Below are 12220 nucleotides of genomic sequence, written 5' to 3' on the forward strand. Positions count from 1 at the left end.
TGCGGGAAATCTGTGGTAATTTTAATAAAATTATATTCGCAAGCCAAGTTATCGCAGAGTTCGCTCGAGTTTGCGTTCGTTCCCGCGATCGCAAATCCGCCGAATCCTGTCGGGACCGACGCTATACACTATACTATACACCGGACACTAGAAAATACTATAAAACTTAGAAAAGTAAGAAAACGATACGGACTGAGGAATGTTCAAGACTTTTTATCTTCTAGGAAAAATATTTGCGTTACAGGTAATCCTAACGTATCGATAACGGAGGAATCGCGTTACAATCTGAGCGCGGACGACAAACAAGTCCTAAAATACAAAGATTTTTTCCTTATTGAATTACCGATAGTGATAAAAAAGAAATCATTAAAAACGTTTTAGCGTTGTAGCTGCACCTATCTGCTAGTAAACTAGCTCAAGTTGATGGAACATTTAAACTTTTTCAATTTTCCATTGAATTGCTACGTTTAAAATATAGCATTCTAGCTGGTTAGCTAACCGCTATTAAAGTTCGATCTGCGTCATCATTTCCCCTGATTTATTTACTCACAAGGTGTCCGAAAAGTCAGGAACCGATCGGAGGAAAAAATAAACGACGTATAGCTCGTATTTATTATTTACAACACATTTACGTTACATGCTCACTCTAGTTCACGCGCTACACGTTTTTATCTTCAGTCACTATCGTGTCGTGTTTTCATGGGTGTTCGTAGCGGCGTGTTCGCTCGACGTTTTCCTATCGGTCCCTGACTTTTCGGACAATGACGTGTATAACGTTACCGTAACAACCACAAGCGCATTAATCAATCAATCAGATTTGCTAAATTAGCTTCCGAAAGTGCGAAACGTTTCCGGGTACACGACCGTCCTCTGACAATTTGCACACCAGCCGCGATTGGTCCAAAAGTTTCGGCTGGGTTTAAAACGCGAGTCGTACAGCGCGTCCTAACAAACGCCGGACCGAGTCTTACATTTAACGTAAAAGGACTAGCTGTAATCTGAAAATCGGTTTCCGTTCGAGTCTCGTAACATAAAGAACAAACAGTACCTTCGTTCTTTTTAACGTCCTTGACTACGGCGACGTCGGACAGGGTTTACGTTATCGCTATTTTAATGAGATGTGATGCCGAGCTCACCTGGTACGTTATCACCCCGTGTGTTGATGTGTTAATAAATAACGAATTTGCTACATTGCCCTCCTCTCTTGGGAGGAAAATGAGTTTAAAAGATGTCTTCCCTCTGGGTGGGATCACCTGGAACACAACACAGAGAGGGGGGATAAAAACAAACAAACAAACAAATCCATTCGTTATTCAGGAAAAATCATCGACAGTATATTCCACACTATCTAACTTAAAGAAACGTCGTCAGTTATCTATTTCTTTGTTTTTAACGGAACCCGTACTTCCTGGTTAGGATGGAGATCAAGATTGTAGCAAAAAACAACCAACAATACAAGAGCAATACTAACGGGACAAAAACTACACAAGGTGCTTCAGCTTAGGATTAAAGGGAGTACAGAGTACTGATGTTTACAGGAGGAAAGAAAAATGCCTGCTACGTTAAAGCATCCTCATGGCGTCTTACAGTCCGAACATGGACTGTAACTCGTAATTATAGACAATAACATTCTGATTAGATTTCAGCTGAGCGTTTTGTTGATGCCTTCCTGCTCATGAAACCGATGAGGTTTTGCTCAGTTCCGCTCTGAGGTTTCAGTCTGGCACGTCTGCCAACAAAAGCCACTGGTTTAACTGGTGACATGGAGAAAAAAATAAATAAATATATATATATATATAAATAAATAAACGGCGGTCATTAATTTCATCTCTATAACTAGATGATAATTAGGATAAATAATGTAAGTGATGTTTTTCAGGCTCAGGGTTAATACATTGTACTTAACATATCAGACAAAAAGGATAAAAACAGCATTCATTCCACGGGTTCATTTCTACAGTCGAAGCCTGGCCATAAGCCCCGCCTCCAACACAGTGTACAGAGGCACAGTGGACCATTTAAACAACCGGGATTGCTCCGATTGGCTGCTGAAAGAGTGTCTACACTTAAAGATCTGATCTGATCCGTCTTTAATCTGGAATTTAACTTTAAAATAGCTGATCAGATATTGACGTAAAAAAAAAAAAAAAAAGTGGGCGGGTCTAACAGTTCACTATGGAAGAGATGTTGGAAAGAAATCTCGGGCTCTTGCGTGTGGGTCCTGGAGATGTTAGAATAGAGGCGGGGGGGGGGGCACAGAGACAACGATAAAAAGACAGACAGAAAGAAAGAAAGAAAGAAAGAAAGTGGCAGGAGAGAGAGAGCACGGAGACAAAGATATAGACAGACAGACAGAAAGAAAGAAAGAAAGAAAGAAAGAGGGAGCAAAAAGAGAGCGCGAGAGAGAGGGCACAGAGACAAAGACAGACAGATGGAAAGAAAGGCAGAAAAAGAGAGAGAACAGAGACAAAGATAAAGAGAAAGACGGAAAGAAAGAAAGAGGCAGGAGAGAGAGAAGACAGAAAGACAGAGGCAGAAAGACACACCCACTCACCCGTCTGTGGAAGGCAGGCATATGAAAGTGTGAGCTGGACGTGAAGACGGACTGCAGCGTGACCGGCAGCTCCGCACTCGGGTTATGAATATAGATGGTCTCAGCTCGTGGGATACCTACAGGCCTACACACACACACACACGCACACACACACAAACAAGATCCATGTTAGTGTTGTTCAATCTGACTTGATGGTGGTGCAACGTAGTTGGCTCATTTCTACACACAACTTATAGAAATCAAACTGCTGCTATATTATTATTATTATTATTATTATTATTATTATTATACAACATTACAGGGTCACACCCATGGCTTCTCACAATCTTGTGAACAAAAGTACAAACACACAGAATTTTTATTCATTATACCACAGTGCTGCTGAATTCTCGATTCTGATTGGCTGACAGATGTTCTTAACTCAACCGCATTACAGTTCCATATCCCTTCGCCAAGTTAACTGAAATAACGGGAAAGTTAGCCTACTGTCCACCACATCAGGAGGTGGTAATACGGCCCCTTGAGCCATTGATATGCGGTTATTGGACAGAGAGAGACAGAGACAGAGAGAGAGACTTTCAGTCAGTTGAATCGGGGTGTATGGTCAAAAGTTTGGTCTTGTTTATATCGGGGGGGCCTAAATGGTTAAGTGCTAGCTAGCTAGCTAAACCGTTAGTCTCAGTCGCTGGGTAGTTTAAACTCGGCATCAGTAATGTAATGTCCGGTTGCCCAGCAACAGTGTTCTCAGTGTGTGTTCAGCTCAAGTCGAAAAAACAGGAATTCACAATCTCATCATACCATTCTTGCATCATTATCTGTGTGTGTGTGTGTGTGTGTGTGTGGACAGTAAACAGGAAGAAGAACATAGCTGCTGGAACAAAAGGGATGATGAAATTGAGCAAAGGGACAGAATAAGGTTGTGCTCGTTTTCTCTCCCTCTCTCTCTCTCAGCTGAAGGAAACACTGATCTAGCTATTGTTCAATTGAGACTTCATAAACACCAGCGATGAAACAGTGCCTTATAACTCGGTCATCCTGTGTGTGTGTGTGTGTGTGCGTGACAACACACGATTCATCGCAGACGTCGTCATCAGCAACCCCCCCCCACCCCCCCCCCAAAAAAAAAATCATCCAGCCGTCTCTTCACTTTCACACGGAAACGTTTCGTGATGTAAAAACAACACCGCCGCCGCAGTAGCATGTGGGCTGTGTTCCAAATCCAACAAATCGGCTCTTTTTAGAGCTCGATGGGGAAGTCATGATCCTCACTCAGCTGTGGGAAAATATTCGACATATTTGGTCAACTTTATGGACATGACGCACGTCCTGACCGAGCAAACCGTCTGGCCTTATCGTCAAGGGTGCCAATATATAAATATCCCGGGAGGAAAAATACAGAAAATGACGTGCGGGTGTTAAAATACGACAAATCAGAAATAATCTCTGAGCCTGAATCGAAAACAGCGTTCCTTTGGGCATATAAAGTTCTCCGCATGTTGTACAAGGTCACTATGTCGTACCCTAGGTAGTAAGCAGGTTTAGTGAAAAGAACCCCATTTGGGATTACACCTAACCTGAACGTAGTGGATTAAAACAAGTGGATCGCGCATAGCATAACCCTACTGTACATGGGGAACCATAAACTCCACCATGAACATCTCAGTGGAACCAGTCCACCGTGGATGTGTCCGAAACCACACAGTCCACTTCATCCACGAGCCACACTGCTTGGACACTATCTGCTGCGGTGAATTGTTGGATTCCCCCACTGATTCTGAAAAGAAGACTGCAACATTTAGTGGACAGGGTGTGGCACATGTCTGTACCGTACAATGTGCATCTGAAAATAAAGCCTCCGTGTGTGTGTGTGTGTGTGAGAAGTTGTTTAAATTTAGAAGGACACTATAAAAATGCCAGTCACTTACTGAGTGCCAAAGTCCAGCGTGGACGGTTGGAAGCGGACGGGTCTCCCGGTGTCCCGCACGTAAAACGAGGAACTGAAAGAAAGAAAGAGAGGAAAAAAAAACAAAGAGACATACCAATATTAATAACACTAACATAGAACGCAAAACATATACACTGTAGTTGTGTGGTACTTTTTGTTCCACTGAATCATTAACATTCATGCAGCTTAGACCAGGGGTTCTCAGTTTTTTGCGGGGACATCTTGAATTGTACAATAATGGACTTTATTGTATATGTAAATTTGTCTCTATCCATTTCTCCCAATAGAATGCATTAGGTCGGAGTAGGGCTGGGCGATATAGTGATATAATATCGATATCGTGATAAATGATTACGCGATACGCTTTCCTGAGATATCGTTAAACGGTACAGAACAGATGCTGTTGATTTGACAGATCTGCAGCTGTATTTATCTTTAAAACTCCCGACTCAAGCTGGACTCTAGCCTTAAACAAAAGCCTTTTCTTCTTGAAACTTCTTGACAGACATGCGCTGAGCTCAAGCACATGCAGTCATGTTTCTGACAGAACAACAAAATCTAATGATAAACACGTACATAAGCAGCACAGGCAACAGCCAGGGGAGGCAACGGCACACTGTGTGCTTCAGCAAAGCTCCTGAAATCATGCCATGTATCTGTGAGCCAGGTGTCCTGCCCTGTTATACAACTCTGCTCATCGGCTGCTGCCTCAGGCTCCACCCCAAAAAGCACGTTTCGACATTTGGACACCAAAGTCAACAGAGCTGTCAAAAACACAGCACTGCTGCTGCAGGCGTGTAAATACCACAGCCCAGTCTATCAAACGCACTCCGGCCAATGACGAGAGACAGGAAACTGTCGATTTATACAGTTTATTTATTCACAGACTCCGTTTTACTCCGTGTTGTTATAACAAATATTTCCATTGTTTCACTGCTTCCAAATATCCCTACCTCAATCTAATTAATCACACCACAGTTCCCGATCTCAACGTCAGCGTAACTAATCACACCGCAGTTCCTGAACTCAACGTCAGGGTAATTAATCACACCACAGTTCCCGATCTCAATGTCAGCGTAATCACACCACAGTTCCCGATCTCAATGTCAGCGTAATTAATCACACCACAGTTCCTGAACTCAATGTCAGCGTAATTAATCACACCACAGTTCCTGAACTCAATGTCAGCGTAATTAATCACACCACAGTTCCCGCCCTCAGTGTCAGCGTAATTAATCACACCACAGTTCCTGAACTCAATGTCAGCGTAATTAATCACACCACAGTTCCCGATCTCAATGTCAGCGTAATTAATCACACCACAGCTCCTGTCCTCAATGTCAGTGTAACTAATCACACCACAGTTTCCGCCCTCAATGTCAGCGTAACTAATCACACCACAGTTCCCGCCCTCAATGTCAGTGTAACTAATCACACCACAGTTCCCGCCCTCAATGTCAGTGTAACTAATCACACTATAGTTTCTGGCTCTAACACCACAGCAGCCAATCAGACCACAGTTACCGCACACACAATGCTATTTTAACGGACAGGGCTGCAGTTCCTCCCCCTAATGCCACAGTAACCAATCCGACCCCAGTTCCTCCCTGCAACAACATGGGAACCGAACAGGCAGCAGGTTCCAACCTCCAATATCACTGTACCAAACTGTATAAATCATTACAGCTCCATTCCTGAAAGGACTTTGTACTATAATTGATGTCAGTGTAATTGATTAAATTACAAAATTTAAAAATACACTTGTTCTGATGATCTTTTTTTGATTTCACTCCCGAGTACTTGACCCGACTACTAGTGGGGGCAAGTTAAATGTCACAGAGGATGGCAAATAGGTCAGAGTCACCACCACTGTATATAACAGCATGCATCAAAGTGGAACAGGAAGTCACCAGATAAGAGGAAGTGAGTGTGGTGACACGGGGTTTATCAGTTTATTATCAGCATTATACTGAGATTAACAAAAATGGACATTTTTCAGTTTCTCTACTTCCTGATTTACCCCCCCCCCACCCCCACACAATCTATAATCTCAGGTTTTACAACATTTTGCTGTATGATGTTTCAGAGCGTTCAGTACGCTGCGATGGTTTTGGACTATTTAGTAATGTAGTGTACAGTTTGGGGATTATTTAGTATGCAAGTATGCACAACTATTTAATACGGTTCTGTGAATTCATACTAGTTTTGATGTACAGTTTTAGATTTGTGTGTGTGTGGGGGGGGCAGGCGAGGGCAGGCGAAGCATGAACATGATATATTGAATGTAAATGCAAATCAGGAAGAGCAAGACTTGAATTTACAACTCTGGGATCGATCTAAATATGCCTAGAGTGAAAGAAGCGCACACACACACACACAACTACACTCCAAGTGTGTAGGTTCACACTTTTTTTTTTTTTTATCCATTTCATTTGCAACAGAACAGTTTGTAAAGCATTTAGGCCAAAAGTTGTTTGTATATGTGTGTGTGTGTGTGTGTGTGTGTGTGTGTGCGCGCGCGCACAGTGGTGGAAAATGATCGGGCCCGGTTGACAGACGGCTCACACAGCTGCTCCCTTGCTGCTGATTACAGTGCCAACAGTTAGATGTGTTTTCCTGTCTTCAAAACACAACAGGTGTAAGTTTTTGGACGTTTCTCACTGCATTTCCTCCCCTTATTTATTTATTTATTTATTTATTTACACCAACGAACACTCGCACCAGAACACGGCGATCGAGCGACACAACGAACACATTAATTAACATGTATTACGCTTTACATCGTGCAACTTCATCAGCTACATTTCACGTCAAGGGACTCGAAATCATTGATATTTAATACTACAAGGCTATGTAGTATGCTAGTATGAATTTTTAGACTATGTAGTATTGTACGGTGCAGTATTAGATTATTTAGTATACTAGTATGCACCTTTGGAGTATTGATTTTGTTAGGATGTTGTTTTGGACTATTTAGTAGTGTTTAGTTGTTTAGTAGTATGCCAGCACACAAACACACACACACACACACACACACACATACTATTTGGTATAGTACGGTACAGTTTTAGACTATTTAGAATGCAATTCAATACTAATTAGTATGCTAGTATGCATTTTTGGACAATTTGGCTGGGATGTAGTTTGGACTATTTAGAAATGCTGGACTAGGTAGTGTACTAGTATAAACCTTTAGACTATGGCTATGTAGTATGCCCTTTCACACTATTCAGTATATTAGGGTGCAGATTTAATATGCAATTCAATACTATTTAGTATGCACTTATGGACTATATGGTTAGGATGCTGCTTTGGACTATTTAGTAGTCTTGGTGCTATGCAGTATGCTAGTATGCACTTTTACACTAGTTGGAGTGCTATGGTTGGATGTTTTGGACTATTTATTCATTCTGGGCTATGTAGTATGCTAGTACACAATGAAGACTATTTAGTATTTTACACTGGGTAGCATGCACTTTTAAATTACGTTAGGATGTCGTTAGGCTACGTAGTATGCTACGACACACTTTTACACTATTTAGTATGGTAGGGTAAAGTTCTACACTGCTCTACACATTTAGCATGCCATTCTAGACCATTTATTATGCTAGCATTCACGTTCCCACTACTGATTATTTTCGGCATGTAGTTTTGGACTGTTTTGTAGTGCTGGGCTGTGTAGTACGTTAGTATGCACTTTTACACTGTTTAGTATGGTAGGTTGCCATTTTAGAGTACTTAGTATGCCAATATGCACTGCTGGATTATTTATTAGATTAGGATGTTTTTTTTGAACTGTTTAGTACTGATGGGCTAGTATGAGGTTTTTGTACTGTTTAATATGTCAGTATGCATGTTTAGACTACTTAGTAGGCTGTTGTGCTAGTACACAATTTAAGACGATTTAGTATGCTAGTATGTACCGTGGGACTTTTTAGGGTGGCACGGTACAATTTTAGACTGCTTAATATGCACTTTTGGACTACTGATTATTTATTGGACTATTTGGTATGAACTTTTAGACTGTTCAGCATGCTAGTACGCACTTCTAGTGGGATAGTACACACTACGGATTATGTTGAGATGTTTTTGACTATTCAGTAGTGCTGAGCTGGGCTATGTGGTATTCTAGAATGAATGTTTACAGTATTTAGTATAATAGTATATGCTAGTATAATTAGCATAACCGGATAAATGCACTTTTAGACTATATAGTATAGTAGTATGCACTTAGGCAAGGGTATGAAGTATGCTAGTATACACTTTTAGACTATTTAGAGTTTTAATATGCACTTTTGCACCATTTATTATGAGCGTGCGAGACTTTGGACTACTTAACGTGCACTTTGAGACTACTTAGTAGAGAATTGTGCGGTTTTTGGATTATTTACTATGTTAGTATGCACTGTCGGGTTATTTAATAGGCTGATATACGGCAGTGTCTGACACAGTATGCTTGTGCACACAACTGGACGATGCAAATGCATGTAAACTAAGGAGCAATATTCATTTAATATTCATTTTCCATCGCTTACAGCCTACAGAGAGTACAGACATGTTAGGCGATCGTGTCAGGGTCTGGAGCGGTTGAGATCTTGATTCCAGGCCAGCTGTAACCAACTACGTTTCTGAAAACGAGCTGCGACGTGAAACGATGACAAATCCGACTGGAATACAGTACAGCGGAGTACAAAGCTATCACACAAGCCTAACAAGCCATTACCGCAAATTAAAGACAACATGTCAAGGAAAAATGAAGACACTGGCCAGGCTGGAAGAACAGCTTTTACCTCGGTGAGGCACACGGGACAGAACAGCTGAAACGTCTTGCTATCGTTACGTTTGATCAGGGACGCAAACGTTTTGTGCTGGCTGATATCGTTATCACTCATTATCACTGGAAGCAGCACTTCATTAGTGGTTAGGGTTTTATGCTAGTGGCCAGAACCACACTTTCCTCAAAGCTCAAAGCTGAGACAACATCGACACTGTAACGTGTGTGGAGCGGTTTGTAGGAGTGTGTGGGTTTTTCCTCAGCGCATGGTGAGTGTATAGAGCGTGTTTATAAGTTCTAACATATTCCAGTCTCCGCTCGAACATGTCTGAGATGAAGTGAAATAGCTCAAGGGCAGAAACCAAGCTGCGGAAAGCATAACGGAGATGAATATCCAGGTTACACGACAGAGATAAAACTCTAACTAACTGACTGACTAACTAAACAATACGAGCACGCTAAGGGTGCTGCTTGTTGACAGATACGAGAAATTAGCGCTAACTGATTATAACTGAAAAAAGATACGGAAAGTAACTCCAGTACAGTGAGTTTGTCCCGTGAATTCATCTGTCCCGGCAGTGGAAAGCTTCCCCATGGAAAGTTTTCCTCGTAGTTAATTAACTTCTTTCTTTTAATAAAACTTTATTTCGCAAACAGCGAGATGAGATGCACCTCCATAAGACCTAATGAGGTCTTCTTAGAGAGAAAGCGTTAACGTAGCAGCCGTTTTAGCGTCTAAAGCGGCGCTCGACGCCCCCTACTGGTGCCGGATAGTTTAGATTTTGTCCCGTGAGCGTTGCTGCGATTCAAGATCGTACCGTTCTGTCTACAGTTTTGTCTGTCCGTCCATCCTCGCGAAGAAGAAGTCAATACACGGCGACGTTCAATTCATTTAGTGAAACCTTCGATGGTCTGTGGTAATGCTGGTACTCCCAGCGCATGTTAGCGGCAGCCTTCCCGTAACTGCTAGAGTAGCAGGTCGACTGTAAATACGCTAATAGATGCGCAACCGGGCAGGCAGGCGGTCTAATGCAGAAGCGATAACGTGTGTGTCTGATTGCTATTAGAGAGCAAAATAAATAATGTGGAATATTTCAGAAGTTGAGATGTGGCTGTGCACTGAGGAAACGCTAAGTGTGTGCACATGCATGTGCTTGTGTGTGTGTGTGTGTGTGTGTGTGTGTGTGTGTGTGTGTGTGTGTGTGTGTGTATACATGTGTGCTGCTTCTATTTGCATGCTTGACACTAAACAGAGAGGCATAAGAGTACATAGCTGAGCAGGAGGTGTGAAACTTTGCACCAACACATTTAAAACACACTAACCAGCTCTGACCATTTAAAATGACAAAAATAACACACAAACACACACACACACACACACACACACACCGCCTACACCCAAATTCCTCAAAACAGGTTTCGCCATGCAGCGTGCACACGTGTGCACACACACACTTAGACACACACACTGCATTACTTTGTTAACAAGGAAACTCAAAGTATTAGCTAATGACGGCGAACACTTTTACACAGTTTTAAAATTTCCGCAAAATTCATGGGATTTTAATCTCCCAGGATGCACCAGGACCACATCGTTACATATTTTATATATATATATATATATATATATATATATATATATATATACATATATACATACACACACACACACACACACACACACACTGACTACTGCTATTAACGCTGCGGAGAGAAGTTCACACAGTGTTCCCTAGAGAAACCATCAGAACATCTTCCACTTCCTCTGTGCAACATCATTTCCTGTAGACCAAAGGCTAACCTAAGGAGGAGAGCAACACGCATAACGAAACCCCCTGTTACGGTAAACGCATGGGTTACAGGAAGCGTTCAAATAGGGTTCATTTTGAAACAGTGGAACAATGTGTTATTATTTTACGATATCATTTATAACTACGTTTATGAAACCGGGTCTAGCGCAGTCCGTGTAGTGAAACCACAACCCCACAGCTTGGATTGTGCACGGAGTTTATTATACACAAGTGAGATAGCAAACCCAATGGCTTATACGAGGCATACAGACAGCCTGTGGGTTACATCACACAATACACACACACACACACACACACATCTTTGCAGGCAATATGCAACATGAAAATTCAAAGGTCAGCAGAAGTCGGGCGTAATTAAGACGAGAACGACTAACAATGTGTTCCGGCTTTCGCAAACAAAACAAACAGCATATCTGAATACACTTTTACATTACTGCTAGAGGAAGAAATTATATCAAATAAATCTGAGAACACATTGTGAGCTGGGAATTTCTTTCTATCATTTGAGTTGACCTCAATCACAGATCTAGCTTCAATGCAGCTACAGCCTCTGCGATCTACAGCAATCTTTTAACGTGATTACATGTGACCCACCAGCCCCTTTAGGATTCTGCCGAAATGAACACAAAATCATGGAGACTCATGAATTCATGCTCAAATTTTAACCAGATAATGGTCAACATAAAGTGAGAGTAACTGCTACAAGAAGCAAACACACATCTTTCACATTACGTGCCCTTTCCCCTTCAGTGAATTAGCTTTGGGTGAATTTTATTCACGTTTGGTCTGATCACTTCTTTAGCTGACAAAAGCAGAAATGTTTTTTAAAAAATCATATAAATTCTATGAGTAAACGGTAAATGTTGGCATCCCTGCGGCCACACTTGGCATTCAAAAAGCCAAATTTAACGGTCATGTGTATACAAGACTTTACAGTAGTTGTAAGTTTATACACTTTGGCTACTACCATCTCCTATCAGATCTTCAAAGAAAAAGAGCAGTTGCACAAACTACAAGTGAAATAAGCGAGTAGTTTTTGTGGACGCAGGGAAAAGCAGGCAACACATTTTCCAACCACAAAAGGCTAAAAACAATGACTGTAATTTGAAAGTCAAAGCCAATTTGAATGATCACAA

At 41.5% G+C, this 12220-nt stretch overlaps 1 protein-coding gene across 1 annotated transcript in view; it reads right to left on the reverse strand.

The window, feature by feature from the left end:
- Positions 1–12220, reverse strand: part of tmem131l (transmembrane 131 like) — a 41200-nt gene that overhangs the window by 17140 nt on the left and 11840 nt on the right. Inside the window, exons 4-6 of the mRNA XM_053618852.1 lie at positions 4480–4551; positions 2555–2678; positions 1137–1253 (exon numbers count right to left, since the gene is read on the reverse strand). Of these exons, the coding sequence (XP_053474827.1) occupies positions 1137–1253; positions 2555–2678; positions 4480–4551 (313 nt within the window). The remainder of the gene's footprint in view (positions 1–1136; positions 1254–2554; positions 2679–4479; positions 4552–12220) is intronic.

This window comes from Ictalurus furcatus, chromosome 29, assembly GCF_023375685.1.
Source record: "Ictalurus furcatus strain D&B chromosome 29, Billie_1.0, whole genome shotgun sequence".
NCBI classification, from domain to species: Eukaryota; Metazoa; Chordata; class Actinopteri; order Siluriformes; family Ictaluridae; genus Ictalurus; species Ictalurus furcatus.